The sequence below is a fragment of the Buceros rhinoceros genome, unplaced genomic scaffold (genome assembly GCF_000710305.1).
Source record: "Buceros rhinoceros silvestris isolate BGI_N320 unplaced genomic scaffold, ASM71030v1 scaffold15604, whole genome shotgun sequence".
In the NCBI taxonomy this organism is placed as follows: Eukaryota; Metazoa; Chordata; class Aves; order Bucerotiformes; family Bucerotidae; genus Buceros; species Buceros rhinoceros.
This window is the reverse complement of record NW_010406683.1, coordinates 11995-34843: the sequence shown is the minus strand read 5'-3', so window position 1 is coordinate 34843 and position 22849 is coordinate 11995. Positions and strand designations below refer to the sequence as shown.

Here is a 22849-nt window from a genome sequence, read left to right as displayed (position 1 = left end):
CCTGCTCTCTCTACTCACATCAGCGCTTCTGTCGCCACAGCATAAAGCATGGCTGTGAAAGGAGCAGCACCATGCAGGTTGGACTATACAGCCAAAGAAAAAGTTCAGCAAAGAAAAAACTCTCAGTCCGAGAAAAGGTACATCCTTCAGGAAGGCAAGAGGGGCAGAAGGCGGCAAGAGGCAAAAACGAGGGAAAAGAGGGCCGAGAGGACTTTGTGTACCATGTCACTTTAACAGGGAGACCAGAGGGAAGAGACGAATGTCTCTCCAGAGCCGGCTCTCTCCCACATTTAATAGCATTAGGTTCTAACACGTAATTTGGACTAAAAGACTAATTCTTCCCTGCAGTTTGATGGATGTTAGCAACCCATTCTTTCTTTCTTCTTTAACAATGTATTACATAACATTCTGATACACTAATTACCATCTCATGTCATAGCAATTTTATTAAGAGCTTATACTTACAAATACCCATTCTGAAAGGATCTCAGGACTTTTTTGTAATTTTCTCTGAACTAGGCTTGTTGAAGCACTGGCAACATGGTCTGATGCCGCCTAACGCAGATTCCAGTAACAAAGCATCTCTACTCGAAGATGTCTCACAAGCCCTAGGAGTCAGGCATGGATTCTTCTTGCGTTTAGTCTCAAAGACTTGTAAACAAGTTACTTTTAGCACACAATGTTGTGATAAAACACTGGTAACACAGCCCTGTTAGGTTCCTGTACCTGCTACAGTTCCAATTCAAGAAGCAATGCCGAGAGAGAAACTCCTTTATACCAAGTAATGGAAAATTTGTTAACTATTCTGCAGTTAGTGTTTGCTCATTCATATGGTATCACCTTGCCAGGCAAGACTTGGTACCATGAGGTATTTTTCCATATAAAATCGCTAATGCCATCAGGATTGTCCAAATGGGATCATCATCATTAAAAAGATTACGCGGTAAGGAAAGTGATTACGATAACGTCTGAGTAGAAGGATTACTAATCACAAGTAGAATCCTGGTACAAATCTCATTCTCCATATACAAGAAAGGACACAAAACCTTTTAAACATAATTTATATACATTTATGGCTTTATACAACAAACTGTCAGGGATTGTTCTCGTGTGTCTGCAGAAGTACATCAGGCACTTTTTCTGAAAATATCCGCATATGAATTTTAAATCTGCAATGTGACTAAGTCAGAGCAGTGAAGCGTTGAAGAGCTGTCACACCACTCGCAAGTAGAACTAGCAGTATGTACAGGCCAATCTCTCACGATATTGCTGGTTTGTGGAAAATCCTCAAAAAGGAGGCCAGTTTTAATGCCAAGTAATTTGTTTTTTGCTTGGATGAACCATGCTGCATTTTACATTATGATTACCAAAGTAGTAATAATAATAATAATGAGAATACCTTATTTAAAATCAGTCATAAATTAAGGATCCTAGCAATTTCATAATGAAAATAGGAATTTCAAATTAGTAAAAAAATAAAAAAGTACTAACATACATCCAGTGGTTTAACAAGTGCAAATTTTATACTGTTTTATAATTGGTCCAATTTTAACTTCTCTTCTTAGGGATGCTCTGTTGACTTAAGCCAATAATAAGCAATATGACTTTTGCTTATAACTGAAGGCAAATTGTCAGTTTATCAAAGCAGAGCTTTCCAGATAATGTATCTACTACCTAAACATATATCATACAGCTATATTATGGAAACAATACATCTCTATATTTAAAATATCTGAACAGCTCTATAATACAATAAACTTTTAATAACAGTACAAACCAGAGAAAAGTCAAAAACAAGGCTGCATAGGTAAGATCATCTGCACAATTCACAAAGCAATCATTTACAACAATTCTGACAAACTAAGTTACTCCAGAAACTTGGTACTTTTATTGAAAAAAGATTTATTACTAGAGGTCACATAATGTTTGTTTTCAAGGCAGACAACATGCCCCTTCACCAGACTTCACAGTATTCCAGAATTATAATTGCAAAAAATATTAGAGTGGCACCACAAATAAAAAAAAAAAAAGCCCAAACCTCTGCTTATCTACAACTGCTTTCTCACAATAATTAAAAGGGGCTTCCTACAGACTGCTGTAATTAAGGAACGGCTACATTTATGTTATTCATAGTTAAAAAAGGAAATTAAGACAGTATCTGTATACAGGAAGTTATACAGTAGCAGTAAATAATAAACAGGAGGTATATTGTTAAATGTAGCATGTTCAGCTGCAACCCCACAGAGTACAGCATTAAGTACTGCTTGCTTTGCATGCAGAAGTGAATTCTATGACTCTTCCAGCATATGCATATCAGTGCCCATGTGGGAGCAAACATTTTTTTGCACATGCAGCAGTGTCCCGGTTTGGGCAGAAAGAAGTATCTTCAGAAACCCATATGTGAGTCCTCCGCTTGCTCCACTGCCGGGATTTACCATCACATTTCAGAGACTATGAATTTGGTGGTGAAGATGCTACTAGAGATGTTTGCCTGTAAAAGCAGACGGCTTCATCACTAAGAACATTTCATTTTGCTCAACAGAAGTTTGAAGACCAGTATCATGCTGGGGGAGATGCTGTACCACAGGCCAGCTTAACATCAGCCTCCGGAACAGCTGACAACCGTAACAGGATATCTAAAAAACTAGGACCAGCTGTATTTAGTAGTGATTTAAACCAAACAGGGAGCTAAATGCTAGCACATCAATGAATATATTGCAGAGCCTTAGGAAAGTCATAACGGGATCATTAAACACACAGCTTATTACTAAACTTCCTTTTCTTGGCACATCCCATTTCTTTCTCCAGCATACACCATCACCACGGGGAAGATCAGTTTCAGTTAGAATATTTTCCTGTTGTGAGCTACATAGACAAAAGAAAAACCAGTTGAAAAATACTTAGTTCTCCCCTTCTTCACCACAGCCAGTCCTAGCACAAAAGCTGCTCATCCTGTCAGTGAATAAAAAAAAGCTCCAAAGATTTCTGTAACACAAACAATGCGTAGCAACCAGTAAAAAGACAGGTGAGGCCTGTTATCCACACATACATGGGAACTGCACCGTGCAACTACAAAACATCAGAAATCACTTATCCAAGACCCAGTCCTGAAAATGCTCAGGTAGCTGGTAGCGTGCCTGCTCCAACAAGAGCAAGTCTTTCCACGGGAACAAGGCCTCTGTCATTAGTGCTGCCCTCAAGCTCATGTATTTGTACAACTTTGCCACTTACATTATCTTTCTCATTTCAAAAAAAAAAAAACAAAACAAAACGAAAAAAAAGTTCTGTCCTGCAATAGGGCATTACACAAGTTTTAGCCTCTCGCTCAAAAGTAGCACTTTTCCCTCTTCAAATGTACTGCCTTACAACAGGAACACTGACAAACCCTCAAACTGGTGCTAATTAATACAAATGACAATTTTTCCATTAATTTTACTAAAATTATTAATTTTCTCCATAAGGTCCTGCTCTTAAATGAACAAACATTATGAGACCTCCATGAAATAAATATAAACGTGAAGCATTGTACAAGCACCTAATGACAAAAACTTAACACTTTGTGGTAGTCAGAGTTAAAATGATAGAGAAGCAGATGACATTTCTAAAAATGCATATATAAAACTGATTAAATATTTCCTAAACATAAAGTTGTCTATATTTATACATCACACAACAAAAAAAGGGACAGAAATGTTTTGTATTCAAGATCCTTATTAAGCTTTTCCTTTATTAGCACTCCCAAGTGCTCAGGAAATTTATAAAAACATTTACTTAATCCAGTTAAAATACTGTACAAAATGAAAATGTTATGAATGCTGCCAGATCTCAGATTATTTTTTTTTTAAGTTGTCTATGTAACAAAAGTAGACTTTAATTATAAGAAAAATAACTTGGAAAGTATTCCAAAAATTATTTTAAGTCCAACAATAAAGTCATTAGTCTGACAATGAAATTCAGATATATTCTTGCATAAATTTACATGAATACAGGTAACTTCTCAAATGGCATTTAACCTACTGTTTGCTGCGAATAGTCAGTGAGTTTATTAGGATCATAGTTAACAGAATTTCTGTTCCCATATGAAATGTGTGGCAATTTAAAGTAATGCAGTTCATACTGCTGCAAGGCAAGTCCACAGTTATGCCAATTCATCGAAACACAGGTAACATCAACAAAGGCTAAACTTACTTAGGGCATGAGATCATCACAGTATTCTTACAAAAGTTTATAAACTTTTCTTGGACCAAAACAGATAGTCTTAAAAAACAATTCTTCTTCTATAGATCACACTGTACAAAACCAAAAGCACATGATGTAAGTAAGAGTCTTTGCTGTGATTATATGGTGTAGTGAATTTGGCACTTCAGAGTAATGAAATTTCCAATGGTACAGTTCTTATCTACAGCAGCACATAACCTGCAAACCTTGGGCAAACATCCTGTACAGGAAAATACTCTGTCGGCTGCCAACTCTGATGAAAAGAAGAAAAAAGAAAAGAAAAAAAAAGACCCCCCCAAAAAAAAGCCAGTGCATGCGCACAGCTTTGTCAAGAAAATTAAAAAGGAAGGTGAAGGACATCTTTGAACTGCTTTTCTCAGTTCCTGCTGTCAGATAAGTCTGAAGAATTTAACCGTAGCCTAGGAAGAAAAAAAAAAAACAACAAGAAGAACAAATTAACATTCACACCAAAAGATTAAATCTATGTAAATATACTCAAACTAGTTTTAATATACCTTAACTGAGGAAAAAAAATTATTCATGAATTGCTAGTTATCAGCAAGTTTTTTGTTTAAAATATTAATGGCAAAACATTTGTGCTCCACGTGAAGTAACAGAAGTTGCTACACTGCAACCCTAACGCACCAGTGCAAAACTGATTTTCAAACTAACAAAGGTCTGGAAAGCGACTGACTGTAATAGAGGCACTTCACATGCCACCACAGACAACCACCCAGATTTTAAGCATTTTGACATCTCTTTTTCCTTTAGCTGTTTTTCAGATTTATCATAAAAAGCACAGCTTACCTCCTCCTACATCCTAGCCTGACACCCAACTGTGTGTGGTTGTCTTTACGCTGTGCTGAAAACTTTGGTTAGGTAATACACTGTCAAAATTAAAATCTAACGTTTCTCCATCCATAAGGTCATTACGGATAATTGACTCCATGTCACAGTCCAACCGTTCAATTAACATGTCATCTAAGTCACTGGGAAGCTTCTCCTGGTGGAGGGAAACAATTCCCACCCTTCCGTAGCCATTGCAACTGTTAACAGGGGCGTACGGGTTCATAGCATTCATCTGCATCGGGTGACTCATAGGCACTTGTAACGAAGTCTTCACTGTTGACAAGCGATTTAGACCTGATGTATGTGACATGGTGTTCACTGTGTGTGACAAGGCACGACCATTAACTGCAGGTGTTGGCTGGTTATGTCCTTGGTGGGGGCGGGCATTAGGGTTCATCATTTTGTTGTGGGGTGGTTGGCTGCCATAAGTTGGCATCACTGAGTTAGCGACCATCAGCACATTTTGGCCCAGTGCCCTGCCACCAGCCTGGGAGACACCAGTGTCTACTGGCGCCAACATATCATTGTGCGGCGGAGAGTCGGAAGTCAGTAACTCCTTCAGAAGTCCTGCGGGACAGTTATATTGGCTTATCGATCCATAGCTTGATTTACTGTCTTGAAGAGTCTGCATAGGAATCTGGGGCAAAGAGTTCATGCTAGCTTGAGCATAAGTAAATTTCCTGTAGTCTGGGTTTGGTGAACCTATACTTGTGGTCGAGGATGGGAACGAGTAACCCGGCGTTTGCTGCATCAAGGTAGCAGATGAAGACTGGGTTGACACAGTCATTGACGTATTAGGTGACAAGAGATTAAGGTTATCCAAAAGATTTTCCATGTTCTCAGAATTACTCATTTCTGAAAGGCTGGGTAGAGTAGAAGTCATTTTCGTGGCTGATGATGGGTATACCATGGAGTGCACATCCCCATCTCCAAGATCATCTTGCTCTGGCAAAATAGGAGAAAGTCTTCCACTAATTGTACTAGCGTTAGAGCTAGTTCTAGGTCGAAATGTACTCCAGTTATCAAAGTCATCATTACTGTGAGAGCTGGGGCTTGCAGGCCATTTTGAGAACTGCGATCCAGGGCTGTCACCATTTCCCTCTTGACCAGACTGAAGGGATGCTTTTTTCTTGGCAGCTCTGCCTCTGCTTTTGGCAAACTTGCTGTTGTTATCCATGGATGCCGCTCGTCTCCTAGGAGATTTGCCCCTCTTTCCTCCTTCGGGATTGAGCATCCACCAGGAGCTCTTCCCTGTTCCCTCATTCTGCACTCTGATAAACTTACTGTGCAGTGACAGGTTGTGACGGATCGAGTTCTGAAAAACAAAACAAGGTGTAAGAAATGGAGAAAACATGCATCTTTTACAGCATACTAATATTTGTCTTTGCAAATGTACTCTCATTTTGTTAGAAAACATAGGGGTAATCATGAAATGGGAACACATGCCAGTCTGGAGACGTCTTTTACCAGCTCAGAATTCAGAACTGGCTGAAACGAGCCTGCAAAGAGTCACCACACCAATTCGTCTGTCATGTGGCCCGATCACATCTGACATCATATAAAGTTACATAAAATACTGAAGGAGCTGTTCTGAAATACAAATTCTTCATAAAGACCAAGAAGATAAATGAAAAACTCATTATCAGCTTCATTCGAGTTGAACCTGACTGCATTTAGAGATTTCTTTTAGTTATTATTTTATGCAAAGTTCAGTAATACTAGATCCCGTTCCATGGTCCTTACAACGGGTTCTGATCCTGCACATGCCTAAACCCTGCAAACATGCCAGCCTGTGAGTACTGTCACTCAACGTTCGTGGCGTTTATATTACTTGTGTTATGCGAGAAAACACATAGAGAAAAACAGGTGAGGACGAAGTTCTAATTCTTATAAATAAACATCACAAACTGCCTAAGAAATCATAAGGAAGAAAGGAATGCAAACAGCACAGACAAAACTGCATTTAAAACCTCAGTTTTAAAACCATCTTTCTCTCTCAAAAATCAACTTTTTAATATGCAAAATTGACTCTTCTAATACCTGAGGGCACAAGATATTTTGTGCCAAGACTGACCAGAAGTACTGAAGCTTTTTCATTATCTCCTAAGCCAGGAGTTTCATGTTTGTTCTTAAAAAAAAAGAAAGAAAAAAAAAATCCAAAAATCCAAAATCCAAGCTCACATGTTGACCTGTTAACAAGCGGCTACCATTTGCATTACCAAGCTGTAGATAAACATTTTTTCCCTCATTTCTGCTGAGCACATATAAAGAGTATTATATCAACAGAAAAGGTGTCCTATATTTTGACATAAATGCTAACAAAGTCCAAAGAGTGCTGAAACAGGCAGCCATGGACGTTGGTAGAAGGGTTGGACAGTAGCACAGTCTACACAGGGAACACGGTCTACACTGAGATTGCAACTCATGCAGAACAAGTAGGAGGGAACCACAAAACAAAACATAAAATGGGTAAACCAGAAATTAGACCTCAGTGGCAGAGAAATCAGTGATGTAGTAGCTGCATTCTATTCATAGTTGTTTTTAGCAAGTTGTCTAAAGGAAAATCTGGGGTAGCAAAAATGGAAAGACTTTCTAGAAAGCAGTAGTAAGGCTGATTTGGACCAGCGGACCAAGTATCTCCAGAGCAAAGGCCATAAAGGTGGCATGCCAGGTGAAAACTACCATCTCAAGGCACTTGGCTCACATCAGAAACAAGAGGCTCAAATTTCCTGCAAAGGTCATGACACACTGTGGACCATGGAACGTCAACCAGCCAAAGCAGGCCTGGCCACCTGCAGAGCTCAACAGGAATGGCTACTTTGGTGTAGAAGAGGAGACCTTCAGCAGATGAGGGCAGTAAGGAGATGTTACAGTCCTGTTAACACCTTAGAGGGAGCAGTATCCCGTGACTACTCCCATAGGAGTGCAGTTTCACCCCAAATGAGGGGCACGAGGGGCTCTTTGACAGCAGATGATGGCAGAACACGATCTCATGGCAACTCGTTCAGCCAGCATGGCAAGGAGTCAAACCATGCACCTAACCTCAGAAGCTTTTCCAACCTCTTCTTCCCCTCCAAAGAACCATCTTTAACAAATTATCCCAGTTAAACAAATACCAGTGACAATTTGAGCATTTCCTTACTCAGTTGTGAAAGGAAACCACTCTCATACTAATTAACGTAGGACAGTATTTCTTACTACAGGTAACCCTGCAATCAAAATCTCATCCTCGATCTAGCTACAGGGCATTAGGGAAGTTCTTGAAATGTTATGTTCCTCAGGTACAGCTAACACATCAGGAGGATAAGCCTGAAAATCCATCTTTTGACTTGTCCAAGCCCCAAGGGCTGATCGAGATGCCTTGTGCGGCCGGCCTGGCACAGCCCATTGTTTTCACTCAAGGGCCACAGCCGAATGAATCCCTGGCTGACAGAAGCCCAGCTCTAGAAATGTCGCAAGAAGGTTGTTCTGCACGTCTGTTGATTAAAAAACCTCCTGCTCCAGTTCTTTTTTTTTTTTTTTTACTGTATTTTGTAAACACACCCAGTTGGTTCAGGCTTAATGTTTACCATCAAAATAGGCATATCAAACACACAAAACATCAGGCAGGGAAAATACCGTGCTAAGGCTCACTTCTCTCTTCTCTGCAACAGAAGTGTTAAATATTTAAGAAAACGCTGCTATTCCTTAGTCATCAAAAACACTATAATCTGGTATTATTGTACCGAGGACATCTGAGGTCGCTCTTTGAGTAACAGAGCTGTCTCCTCACTCTGCCAGCAATGAAAAAAAAATTTTCCTAACAGGAAAAGGTTTGCGGTCCAGAGCTTGTTACATAAATTCCTGTTTTTCACACAGCCAGCAGGACATTAAAGAAGCTATGATTTACTAACTTGGAAAAAGTGTTGAAGAGGTAAATCTTGTGAAAATATGCACTGCTGTTAATGATGTTGTGTCTACAAACCTTTGCCAGACGCAAACATGACCTGATAAAAAAGTATAGTTCCAGCAGTGGATCTTGACAGCCACTGGAGCAGCACAGCTGTCAGCAGCCGGGGCACTTGGCAGCACCGCCAGCCCTGGCACGCTGCAAGATGCCTTCAACCCTGACTTTCGGCAGGACTTCAAGCAAAGCCTCCCAAGACTTGGTCTGCATGACGCGAAAAGCAAGCAGCCATGTTTTGAGGCAGGTTTCGGCACAGCGGCGACACATGCCAGATCGCTCTGAGAGCACCAGGGCTGGAATTTTATCAAAACCTCGTCGGGATGGCAGCAGGGCTGCTGCCACCTGTGGGGTTTTTCCTGGGATTGAGCTTCTGCCTTTGAGATAAAGCACAGAGTGCTCTCGTTTGGTCTGTGAACTGACTTCGTGCCATACTTCAGCTTACAGACCAGGAGCCGCGGACACGCTTATCGCTACTCACTGATTTAAGAGCCAAAATACATAAAACCAGTATCTGCTAACTGCAATGTTAGCTAACAAAACTAACTAATAAAAACATGCAATTTTAGTTTAACTCAACTAATTGATGGGAAAAAATCATACTCCTATTACTATTAAAGTTGAGGTATTAAATTATTTTTTCAGTAAATTGTTTTGGTGTTTTACTAAAGAGAAACACCCAAAAACATAGTTGCTTTGTTAAACTTGACAACACTGTAGGCCTATACTTACTAAATTGTGACCATTCAGTCATGCAGGCCATCCTTCCTCCACCCTGGCCCTTGGAGCATGCAAAGGGAGAGGGAAGCAGAGCAGAGCTCCTGCTGCAGAGCTCCTGTTTAACTGCACTGCAGACCTCTCCAAGCAGGATCTAACTGTGGATCTTTGAGTTTCTGGAGAGCTGCAAGACCCAAACCTTGTAAAAGCACCTACAAGTGTCCATGGTGTCCCCCCACCCTCTTACCCTCACACATGGGCACAGGCAGCTCCCGTTCAGCCGCAGTGCTGTGATAGCCACAAAAAAAAAAGGGAGAGCAAGGAATGGATGCCCCAGCAGACAAGTTTTACAAAAACGAGTGGATTTGCCATCAAGGTGCATATGTGATGATGGCATTGCTATAAAGCACACCATGGCATCTCGGAAAAGTGTAACTAGTAACAAAGGCAGAAGAAGTTGGCCTCTGGAGGCAGATGCAGCCATAATGCTAGGCTGCTTCCATAATACACAGGTCAAGCATTTCTATTAAAATTAACAGTCTAATGACTGCCCACCAATTTTTCATTCAGAAGATATACCAGCACTGCTTCCTACACCACATTCAAGGTGACAGTCTATACACATTGCTACCTGGCTTGCACTACCATCAGCTGAAATGGCTGAAAATAACAGATTGGGGCTCACTATTTGACTAGGTCTCAGATCTCTCCAAACAATATCTGAAATGGATCTGGAAGCTGGAGACAAAGTTTCAGGGAAAATGACACCCATGAGTGCTTCTGTCATAACCCTCTAAGATAGTCACAATTTAAAAAAAAAAAAAAAAAAAAAAAAAAAAAAAAAAAAAAAAAAAAAAAAAAAAAAAAAAAACCAGGAAAAAAGAGATGGGGGATGATTGCTTATTTATTTTAACTCATAGTTGGAGAATACTGCAATAGGTACATGCTTGGCAAAAAAAATCATGATTGATGACTGGCAGGAAGGAAGTTCAGAGACCCATTAGCTAACACCATTGCTGTTGAGAGGTGTCTGCTGTGATCAATGGTGGCTGGCACGAGCCAGATGTGTTAGTGTGTCTTGCTAGTGACAGCTTCCAGCAGGATTCAGCAACAGTAGAGTCTCTCTGTGGAGACAACACCAAAGCAAAAGCTTTGCAGCAGAGAATGGAAGACCCCAGGACTTCCACATGCCGACAATATTAGACCTGCCTCTCAAGGTCTATGTATGGGGGACTCTATGGTAGGCCGACATTCACCCTCCTCTTGGAGCCTCGGTGGCAAGCACCACTCTAAAAAGAAGTCATAAAAAAACCTCCTAGGAAGGTACGCAAAGTACAGGAAGTTCACTAGCACAACTGCTCAGGGTTCTTTCAGCATTAACAGTCAGACGACAGCAGCAGCTGGGGCTAAGCATGGCAAGCATCTATCCAAGGCTAAGCTAGACCATCCCTGGTGAAACAGGCAGGTCTGCTTGGAAATAGTCACACTGCCTGCACCCACTTTGCTGTGGTTTCCAGCCATCCTGCCAAGTTTCCAGGGACAGCAGGGAGAGGAGGAAAGAGAACACTGATAAACCCAGATGTACAAGAGTTTCCTTTGGTACAACAGCCCGGTGTAAGGCAATCCTCTCTGTCTTATGTAATGACTCCGAGATATAAGAAGCTCAGATGCAGATGCTACACATGGAGCTTGGGTTTGCCTCAGAACTAGCACGGGGCACTCAAAAGTTTTTGGTCAACAGATAGCACACTTGTTCATATCACAGCCTTCGCCGCATTTCTCTTTCAGCAGAGTTCCTGATGCTACAATGTTCACACAAACACAACCACAGATCTGGCTGCAGTGTCAGAGGCTTCAAATCCCAATGAAATAGCTATCTTTGCCACCCAACTGTACCATTCCTTGATTGCAGCTCATAAACCTTCTCCATTGTTAGGTAAGAGCATGGACAGAAAGCATGTCACTTAGCCTCAGGTCAGAGTCATATTTAGAAGATGCTGGCAATTTGCCACCTGCAGCTGCATGAAGGTGGAAGGGCAGGATTTCCTCCAAAACAGGTCATGCTTTTTTGGGTCCTTTGTTCTTCCGGGGGTGCTTTTGTTTGACTTCATTCTTGTCCTGCGCTGTTACACAGTTAAGAAGTGTCAGCTGGAAAAAGTGCAGAAACACTTCCATCCTTCTAGAGGGACCTTGCACTGTTTCTCTGCGCTTTTCATTACAGACAGTGGCATAGTGAAGAGTCTTTCCCAGACCACCACCCAGGAAACACCATGACCAAACATGGAAATACTTCGACAGACTGTTTCATTTGATAGTATTTCAGCAATGTATCCGTTGTTCCACGCACAAATGTACAAGAATGGGACAGGCTCTATGTTATCATTATATAGTCGCTATACATGTCTCTCCTGTGACCTCATGTCAATGGCATTAACCTAAGTCCTGCACGTTCTGTGGTTAAGTCCGCTGATTTATACTCTTCTACGTTTCCTTCTCATAGCTATAGAAGACTATAAAGCTTTGGATACCAAATGGGCTTGGCCATCCTCCAGGTTGCATCCTGCTGCCACAGGCAGCACCAGTGACTGGACAGAATTTCACAACCACTGGAGCTTTCTCCTGTGCAACATGGTATGTAGCAACAGAAAATACATGCAGGGCTCCAGACACTGATGTTTCAGGGACTTGGCTATGCATACTTAGATGTCAGAACTGGCAATTCTACTGACATGTATTTGAGTGACTCCCAGATTCTATCCCCAGATACCCTCCTCTTCATTCTACGCAGACTCCTTTGAAGCACTTTTCCATAATGGTAGTTTGGACATTTCTAATCAGATTATTAGAACACACCCACTAGCCCTATGCGGACATTTAGAGAGAATGTGTAAAACCCATTAACACAGTAAAGCATAGTATGAGAAGTATGTATGAAGGCAAGCACACACTTAGATACTGCTCCACACGTGATGACCCCAACCAAAACTTCTTATGACCACCCTTATGTTTCCTGAACCTCAAAGAGAGAGACAGAGCCATAGCCAGGTTAACATCCACCTACCTCAGTGCCACTTTATTACTACATTGATTTCTACAACCACAATAGAGCATGATATAATATCAACACAGCACACATCAAACATATAAACATTTGCTACCATTTCAAAGCTGAGGAAACTAAGTGACACTGATTAGGAAAAACAACAGACAAAGATGCACGTGAAAGTTGTGAGATTTTTAAAAGGGGGTTGTCAATGGAACTTCCTCCTTCTCTCGTAAAATCCTCTGAAAAACCAAGACAGCCTTGTCTAAAAGCTATCAGTACTCAGAGGTGGAAAAAAAAGCAACAAAAAGAAGGCAGCAGAGTGTTACTACAAAACAAACAAACCAACAAAAACAAACAAAAAAAAAACACCCCAAAAAACCCACAAAAGACAAATAGCCATCAGGATAAAACAAAAGTTGTGAAGTGTAGAAAATGAGGGAAGAAATAAGTACAAGGTGAAAACAATTCAAAGCCAAGAGCCATAACTACGTATTTGGTGATCCAGACAAATCCTAATACTGCTGTTACAAAACTGATGCCATAAGCTTTCTATTCCAATAGATGGAAAAAAAGTGTTTGACAAATACAAGGGTTCCGTGTTTACAAATAAACGCTTTTGTTTTCCACAAACGTGGAGCATATATATGTGCATATGTACATATAGAGCTCATGATGAAGAAGAATTTCCCAAGTTCACCAGTGCCAACACCCTCACTGAAAAGAACGTTTCAAAGCGAGGATGTCTTTGTAACTGGGGCTTCTTCTCCCCCCTCTTTAAGGGCTCTCAGACCTCTAGCCTTGGCAAGCAGCCTGTGCTGCAGTGATATCAGTAACACAAAACCAGCAAAGCAGCAGGATGCGTGCATAACCTGGATTCCCTGACATCAGTCCTGGGTGCTATCACAGAAAAGCTGATAACGGGTTCAATTAATAAGCCGTTAGGGGTCAGGGATATAATTAATGTCTTTCAAAACAGTACCACAGAATACAGGCCATCACACATACAAGAAAAATACATCTTTTCTTCCTAGACAGGTAAACGAGAGAACACCTGCAGATATACCAATGCCACACTGAGTGACGGGGCAGCCAAGACTAGCACCACACACCACTGCTAATACATGCTCAAAGGGATTATAACCATTAAAATTATCTGCAGTGCAATAAGGCTGCTGCAATTCATGACAGGCAGATAAGCCTTTTACAATTATTCACTGCAGGCTCTAACGCAGGAACCAGCAATGCAACTGTACAGGGGATGCAGGTACCACAGCAGTGGTAACGGCCTGAGGGAAAGCTGTCCTTGAACGCAAAGCACAAGCAGGTTATTGCATGAAAAACATGAATCACAATTATAAGCAAAGTTTATTAAGCTAAATAAATACAAATTTTGAGTAATAAAGTAATAGCTCATCCATACAATGCCAGAATGACTAATAGCTTAACATTTTGTTCCGCAACTATAGTAAAGAGAGACTAAGGGGTGTTTCTTTTTCTTCAGCCAGTGGGAATAATTATGATCAGTAGGACAAAAAAATGTTAATCACTCGTTTCCTGTTTAACCGACAGCCTGTTTCACCTCTGCCACTCTCCACGGTCACACCCAATTCATCACAAAGACTACAGCACTGTTTATAGAAAGCTTCCCTCTTTTTTTTCTCTTTCTAAAACTAAGCTGCCTTTTATTGATATTCATTAGCTCTAAATTAAGACACACAAATCTGTATACATACTAAATATATCAATACTAATTAGACAAGCAGATCATCTTAAAAGGAGCTCTAGAAACACCTTCTCACCAATAAGAACCAATCAGGTGAGAAATAGGCCAAAGTCTCAAAGTAAACCACAGAGATGAAAAACATCATAGCCCAAAAACATGGCTCATTTTTTGCATTGGTCTTTGTGGATACACAGAGAACTTTGAGGAATAAAAAAGAGGGATATGATGATATGATTACTCCAAAAGCTTTAATAGGATAAGTGAAACAATTGAAAAGGTCCCTGCCTGAGAAGTCACATAAGGTTTACACACTCAAAGTCCTGCAAAATAACCAAAGCAGCCATCCACCACGTGTCTGGGTAAAGGCACAAGCAGACTTAACTCTAAATGTTTGGTTTCAGTTGGATGCTTTACTAAGGAGCCACACATCTTCTCTTCGTCTTAATGGATCAAGACTCTTTGCTTTCACAAGATCACCAATAACCTGAAGCGTTGGAATGATTGTCACGATTGATGGATTTACAAGCGATGGGCTACGAACAACAGTGAAAAATAAGTCAAAACTGAGGCCGGTAAAGCAAACCAGGGTGTTCTGGAGACATGGCCTAAGTCCACGACATTTACTTGCCCCCATTCGCTGTGCTGCCCAAGGGCTTCAGGTCTTACTTCACCTGCAACCACACCCAAAAACCTCTCCTTAGGGACACAGAGAAGGAGCAGCTGCCAGTTTGCAGCTGTGAATCCAGAGACGGAGCCAAGCACACCTGCAGCACTGTGCCCACGACTCCTACAATGCACAAACTCAGCTGACAGGTGCAGCAGAGTGATGCTTCCTCACCTGCAGGAAGACACCAAGCCTGTCTGTATTTCTTACCCTGGGAAGCAACATACCAGAGGGATGTATAGATGCAGTAGAAAATAATGGGTTGAGTGTCTTTGTGTAGACTGAAAAAAAAAAAAATCTCCTTATTACACTTGTACTAGCATAGCAGAAGGAGCCTTTTCCTCTAGCAAGTGAAGAACTCAAATTCTCCGGACATGGGTGTCACTGAATACTAGTTTTTCAGAAACAAAGAGTCAATGAAAGCAGCAAGCTTCCTTTGCAGCAGGGTTAGCTGTGCCCCACAGGAAATCCTTGGCTGAAGGAAACTGCAAGTCTTGTAAAAAGAAGGGCAAAGCCTTCCATTTACAGGCTGAATGATATCTTACACTATATCTCACTATGTATTTGATCTTTATTTTGACTACAGCAGTGCCAGGATAGCAAAATTTTAGTATGGTCCTCAAAACTACAAAAAGGAAAATAAAACAAAGTTGAGCGGAAATTTTTCTTTGGCTTAATGCATCTTTAGAGACTCTCTACTGCATCTAGTGATAAAGATGCTGAAGGTGTCATATTTGTAAGGGGACAGTGTCAGCTTAAAAATAACAACCACCCTCTGGATCTCACCTAATGTTGTAAATATCTGATGTTGTAGCAACCAAGAGAAACTGAGGAAAGAGTACAGGGACATTTCTGTAACCTTTAGTTTATTTTGTATGGGAGTATAGTCTGATGTACAAAGCCACTATTTTTATTATCAGCAGAAAAAATAGATTTCTTAAGTTTTTATTAAAATAGCCTAAACAGGATCAGAATTAAGATCTGCAAATGTATGAAGTATATTGCCTTATTTGTTCATTTTTCTTTGTGTTCTGTTTTTCATACTTGTTCTTTACTCCAAAGTTAGAAGAAGCAAGTACTGATTTCCAATTCCTCCTCTCTGTACATCGTAAAGAGGCAGCAAATATACTAAGTATTGTGTTTCCACTCAGCTTCAAGCACAGTTTGCCTTGGTAGTTTTTTCCCCCACCACAGAAGCCTGCCAGACCACCAGCACACTCACTTCAGGAGAGCTCTTTCAATTCAAGCTTGCTTCCATAGCCTAGTAGATTTTATATAACATGATTTACACTACTACAATGCCCACAAAAAACCCTCATCCAAATTTCATTATAGCCTTGAGCTATATTCCAGCGTGCTTTGCCCTTCTCCACTGCCTGGCCTGCTGCAGCCACCGTCTTTCACATGAGGTGTGGTTTCTACTTAAAGGGTTTTAGTTTATCTTCTCACAAGAGGGTCTCAGGACCTGGAGAAATCCTGATGAGTGGTTGCACTGTTCATGCCAGCACTCTCCTCTCAAACGCTGCTTGCCATGACATTCTCCAGGCTGCAGTTTCAAGAAATACTGATGCTCATCACTTCATTTTATGACATCTGTTCAGCGTTATAAAGCCACAGTCACCCGATCTTGCAAAATACATAGCATCATTTCTTAAACCATTTACCCCCAGACGTGGTCACAACTTTCAGAGGGCTATGGGAGGCAGAGTACTATTTCTCAGAGCAAGCTGGGCACAGAGAGGAGGGAAATCTAAAGGGCAATTTTTTCCCTCACATCCGTTTTGGAAGCATTCCTATTCCCGAACCACTGTAGGCTGTGCTCTGCAGTTGACAGACCCTTATTAAATCAAAGGACTATTTACAATCTACATACTGGCAAGTCCACATTCCCATAGAATGTCATCTGGCAACAGTGACTTAAACCATCAGTTCTCTATTTACTTGCCTTCCTTCTTCCCAAACAAGAAAAGGGAAAAGGACAAGAAAAAGCCGTGTTTTTAAGGACAAGAATGGAATTAACAGAATGAAGCCCAAGAGCTCCAGTGCATCAGTATTCATCACAATACTCAAACACCTATTTTTTTTAAAAAATGGTAGAATATTACAATGAAGCAATAAGAATGAAGGTAAGTCATACCATTGTGGCTTGGGAACTTTCACATACACACCTGCTGCTAGGGAAGTGCAGGACCATGCTGAATGCTCCCAGAGTGGGATGCTGGTACACAAAAGTGAACTTTGTTAGGCATTTTGGGTGTTGTTTTTCTCCTGCTAATTAGGACTAATTAATGTCCCCTCATTACTACTCCATTTGATATACGCAAGGATACTGGCCTCACCATGGCTGCTCAGCGCACACCTCACTCATTCGCTCATTCGCCCGGACAGAGCCTGACACAAGGAGGCTCTGGGCACACTGCGGACTGCCGGGTGCAAAAGGAGTGTCCTGGGAAGGACACTGCTGTCACTCTCATCAGTTCAGAGAAGAAAACATTGTTTTTGAAAAGTCTCCCATCCCTCTTCACTAATCCCCCAAACTCAAAAAGCTCTTAGCGACTTTTGGATTAGGCTTCTTTTTCCTAGAGGACAATCTTCACTTGGTGCAAACTTCACTGTCATCGCTCCCATCCCCCTCTGAGCCTTGTCTGGCTAGTTATTCAGATTTAAGGACTACAACATCCAGCATGGCAATCACAAAGGCTGCCACAGGCCTCACATCCCTCCTGAACCTTTGTCAGAAGATGAAGGTGGCAGAGGAGCTCTCCTCCAGCTTTCCCCAGATGTGCACTAAAGCACAGCCGAGATAGAAGGCTAAAATGTCTTAAGCAATTCAAAAGGCTGCAACAAGGAAGTCTTAAGACACTCTACAAGGACTTGTCTCCTTCTGACAGTTTTTGCTTCTTTTAAGTCCCAGTGTTTAGTTTTCCCTCTTGCAGATGTTCAGAGAGAGAAGCAACACAGCCCTCTGTGCAGTTCCAAAGATGTGCAAGCTCTTTAGTTGAGTGAATTGAAATGCTAGGTCAGAATGAGGCACTAGTTTAAAAAAATAAATTAAAAATCTACAGGACAGAAACGTACATTAGATTAAAAATAGCAGGAATGTCAGCAGTAGGAGCTGTCATTCGCAATAGCCATCAAGACACAGGAAGTTATTTAATCTGTGGATCACATAAGGCCTCTCTAAAAACAAGGATGAAACAGAAGAAAGCAAGCATGTTTACTGAGGCATGTTTCCCAATATTATCTATCTAGCCGAGTTTGTTTGCAAAGTTTTAGAATAATTTGTCATTGATACATCTATGGGTTTATGTAGACAGATTCATTAAATCGCTGGTGAACTCCAGCAGATACTGCAGCCCTTGCTGCTCTTGTTTAGTTTTTTAATTATTTTCAATTTTGAAGATATTACACGGAATGTTTCGACATTTTCATTTTTAAAAGAAATTAAAGTCTTCCCCTGGAAAGTCAGGTGTTTTCAAGTGGTTTGTTTGTTCATTATTCATGTAGTCATAAATAACGCAGAGTATTTGGCAGGCCATGCCTTTCTCTGTTAAAACATTTGTTTTTACTTTTTCAGTTATTGTTTAGATCCTGGTCATAACATGTTTCAGGTTGTTTTGCACAGCAAAGAGGAAATAAGCAATATTTTAACTTATATCATATGTAACAACATTAAGTGCCTATGCAGCAATATGCTGCCTATTCAGTATTTTCAACTTTCTTCCTGTCCGCTGCTGACTTACAACAGCAAGAAGATAATTCACAGTTTTACACAGTGTTGCAACCTGTAAACACAGCTATGATTTGGCTCACAAGCATGGTCAGAACAAAACACAAACAAAAAGAAGCAAGAAACAGGACCTAAAAAAGGCGAAGAATATAAAGTAACCATATTTGCTGAAGGCTGGTTTTGAAATCGTAAGAGAATAAACAAAGCTCTTCTAGAGTCATCTCACAGGCACCCAGGCACCGCAGGTAACACCGTTGGAAGAGAGAGCCCCAGCAAGGCACTGTTTGCCTACGTTCACCCTGACACTAAGGCAGAGAGTTAGAAAAGAGACTTTGAACCACACGCCATCCCTGCTGCTCATCAGGATCAGAGTCTGCTGTTGACATGATTACTAACCCATCGTGACTCCTAATATGCCCTCTGGATTAGAAAAAAAGAGACACATAGTTCTAAAAGTCACACAATTCATAGAAAACAGTCTCTGCACTGAAGTAGAAATTATGGAACTACATTTCAGGAATTTCTCAAGGATTTTCTCTATAGGGTCAAGTTAGACATTGTCTTTCAAGCATTCGATTCCCGTGCAGCAGGATTTCTGCCTCTCCTAAGACTTCCTAAGTAATCCAATAAATAAGAGGGAAGAAACATGACTGTTCCGCTATGTGTTTTCCTTTGGCCATCTTTGTGAAAAATGTATCTTGAAAACTAAGAGTTTAAGTTTTGACATTTTATCATATTCATGCCTTAAGGCCTCCAAGCACACAGGCTCAAAAAAACAACTCTCTGGTCTCAAAAAGCAGAATGAACGACCCCACCTAGAAACATCTTATTTTGGATCTCCCCAGCGTGAACTTTGAAAGATCTCATTTTCTAGGAAAATACAGGCTTCTGACTCAAAAATAAAGGTGTTTGGCAAGATAACTCCTCTTCATAGTCATCTACACCCTACCCAAGCAAACCTCAGTGCGCTACCGCCATCCAAAAATATCCCTCTTTTGGAGATGGAACACTTTTACCAACTTATCTGCAGAACATTTCTGGCAAAATGGCAACAACATAAGAACTTCCCCATCTCCAAATTTCAAGTGTCTAACTAAATAAAAGTGCAAGGAGACATGAGCAAGAGCAGATCTGTTTGTCTCTAAATCAGAGATGCTCATCTACCTTTTTGAGTTGCTATGTCAGTCCCTGAAACACAGCAACTGGGGATTGGGCTAAGCCAAATTGTCAGCTGGGCAATTGTAGTTGGAGCAAAGATAGTCTTCCTAAAGATAAGACCATGTGCACCAACAATTTTTTCCCTCCCACCACCAGTTGTACGTATGCTTGACACCAGGCATTCACGATTCTCTGCTTTTATTTTAAGAAAGCCAAGCTTGACGAAGTTACAAAGGAGCCACTCCAATAAAGCAATATTGTACTGGAGCCTCTGTCTGACAAAATTGGTTTCCTAAGCTTCAAAAAAGTAGTGGTAGAAGTTGAGAGTAAACATAAATATTTGCAGTTTTTCTCCTTTTACACTTGAGCAATTTGAATGTATCTGCTTCACAGTGCTTGGCCTTAAATAATAATAGGAAAGCTTACCTACCCTACTCCTTCTCCATTCTTTCCTCAGTACCTATTTCCCCCCTGGAATAAAAGTAATGAAGTGAGAGAAGATAACAACAGAATAATTATCTGCTCACAGGGCAGTCTTGACCTCATCATTTGCAAGTTAGCTCTTGTTTGAGCAAGATCAAGTTTGTATCTCTTAAAAGGACTACAACTGACAACTCTGATTTAACTACATGTTCTTCATTTACCTAGGAAGGAGAGCGAGCTGAAGAAAAGAACATTTCTTCCCACACTTACTTTATAAAAAAGGAACTTCCAAAACTCAGCTTTGGAGCAATGAGTGAAAGACCTGGACTTAGTACCTTGAAGATATCTAGGCACCAATTACTGTTTTAATGAAGTCTAGTACCCCCTTAGACAGTCCTTTTAATGAAATGTTCAAGGCATCAGCTGAGTTCAGGACCTACCACTTAAAAAAAAAAAAAAAAAAAAAAAAAAAAAAAAAAAAAAAAAAAAAAAAAAAAAAAAAAAAAACCACACTGCACAAGTCAGTCAGGCTTAAATAATGGAAACTGGTAAAACAGACGTGGGCTCAATCCTCCTTTCTCCTCCTCTGTCAAATATTCAAGGACCCCTCATTCACTCCTCCACTGCTGCCTACTTCCTTCAAGGCCAGGTATCTCTGGGGCATGTGATCAGGAAGCTCAGAGTTATGTTGCTCAAAGGTTGCCTAACAACAGCAGCCATCTCCAACACATATATTCAACACATTTGACTGATTTTTCCAAAGAGAGTAGTAGCTGAGTAATTTTGACCACAAAAATAAAAATCTCCATGTTCTACAGCTCTTTAAAAAAAAATATATCAAGCGACAGTTCAAACAGAAAAGATGGTTTTTTTAGTAATTTCACCTATTTCTCTTTATTTTTGTGTTGAGTACTCAAAAGTTAAAACATTCAAGATTAAGTATGATCAACCAAAGCATTAAGATACACATCCATCCCTAAGGAGAACTATAGAGAAGTCGATAATACGTACAAATCCCCCAGCTGCAGTGATTCCTATGCAACATGGCTGGCTAATAAAAGCCACTAAAACATGTTTAAAGCAGGCTTAAAGACCTTTTACCCTAAGAAAGAACTTGCCAGAGAGCAGCAGTGACAAGGCGCTTGCTTCCTGGCACAGCTAAAGACACACCACAACTTTTGCATCAGCTTGCATGACTCCTCTGCATTGCCACAGAGACTGCCTACTTCTCATGGCTTAACCATGCAGATATTTTTTTTTTTTTCATCAAACGCGTATCTTTTCTACCATAGCTGTTCTCAGCTTGAAGCCCACAGACTCTTAGAGCCCCCCAAAATACTTTTTAAATCCTTCAGAGGGCAGCTAGGGGAGGTAGTGTCAGTCAAACATCCTCCCTGATTGCACTGGCTTTCCTGCAATCTTGGCTTAAATACACCTGAACCACAGGAAGAAAATAGACAATTTTAAGTTGCTGACTGTAGAAAAAGAGCAAGAACTTCCTAAGATTAAACATGGTCCCCAGACTTTGTCAAAAGGCTGATTTAAAGGATAAGGCCAAAAGAGATTAACACAAATAGGATGTCAAAGTACACTCAAACAGCAGCAGCTTCTTGACAAACACTGAGGGATTGTAAAAACCAGAACGTTTAAGAACTCGATGCGGCAGAGGCAAATTCATAGCCCTGCAGTCTGTGCACGAAGGAAAGCTCTCCTGGACCAGGTTGTGGCACCTGGTAAACCCCAACAAATAGTTTTGGTTGTAGGGATGCAGCACAATTCGCTGAGGCTGTAACCAGAAATGCAGACAATCCAGATGACTTCCAAGTAAGAAAATCCTCCGAGAGACATATTGTCCAATGCAAAAGGCAACACTGCCATTCTTCCACACACTTTGGGACCTGGTGGCTCTCCTTTCAGCTTCCAAGAGGCAAGGAGAGATGCAGTAGCAGAGAGGTGCACAGTTTAGAAGGGGACATCCACAAAGCCATTAGCAATGTTAGCAAGGGACAGCGAAAGAGGTGGACCCATCGGCTGCTGCCTCATTTCTGCTATGAGGAGCAAGAGACTTTTAGGATTATTCCTATGAAAAGATGTGTTGGTCCCTCACATGCAGGGAACAAACAAAGAGTAGGTCCCAGGTTAGGAATCTCCGACAGCTTATGGTGATCTTCCTGCAAGAGTTAAAAGACATGAGGGGAATAACCCCCACTAACAGCATTAACAGAGAAGAATTTAAAGATCGTTACTCAGATTATACAGTGGTTTCATCATAGCTGCTTGATGACCCACAGTAGATATCAGTTGCTTGGTGACACCAGGGGAAGGAGCATCAGCCACTGCACCAGGCAACACTTCCCCGAACACTTTAGGTTATCCGG

General features: G+C 40.9%; 1 protein-coding gene across 1 annotated transcript; it reads right to left on the bottom strand.

Annotated features, from left to right (window-relative positions):
• Positions 1-3373: 3373 nt before the first annotated feature.
• On the bottom strand, positions 3374-9223 carry FOXO1 (forkhead box O1). Its single transcript, XM_010134220.1, has 3 exons — positions 9179-9223; positions 5026-6382; positions 3374-4637 (listed from the first exon to the last, which is right to left on the bottom strand). The coding sequence occupies exons 1-2, from the start codon at positions 9221-9223 to the stop codon at positions 5039-5041; spliced, it is 1389 nt and encodes a 462-aa protein (XP_010132522.1). The 3' UTR covers positions 3374-4637; positions 5026-5038.
• Between the last annotated feature and the right edge of the window lie 13626 nt (positions 9224-22849).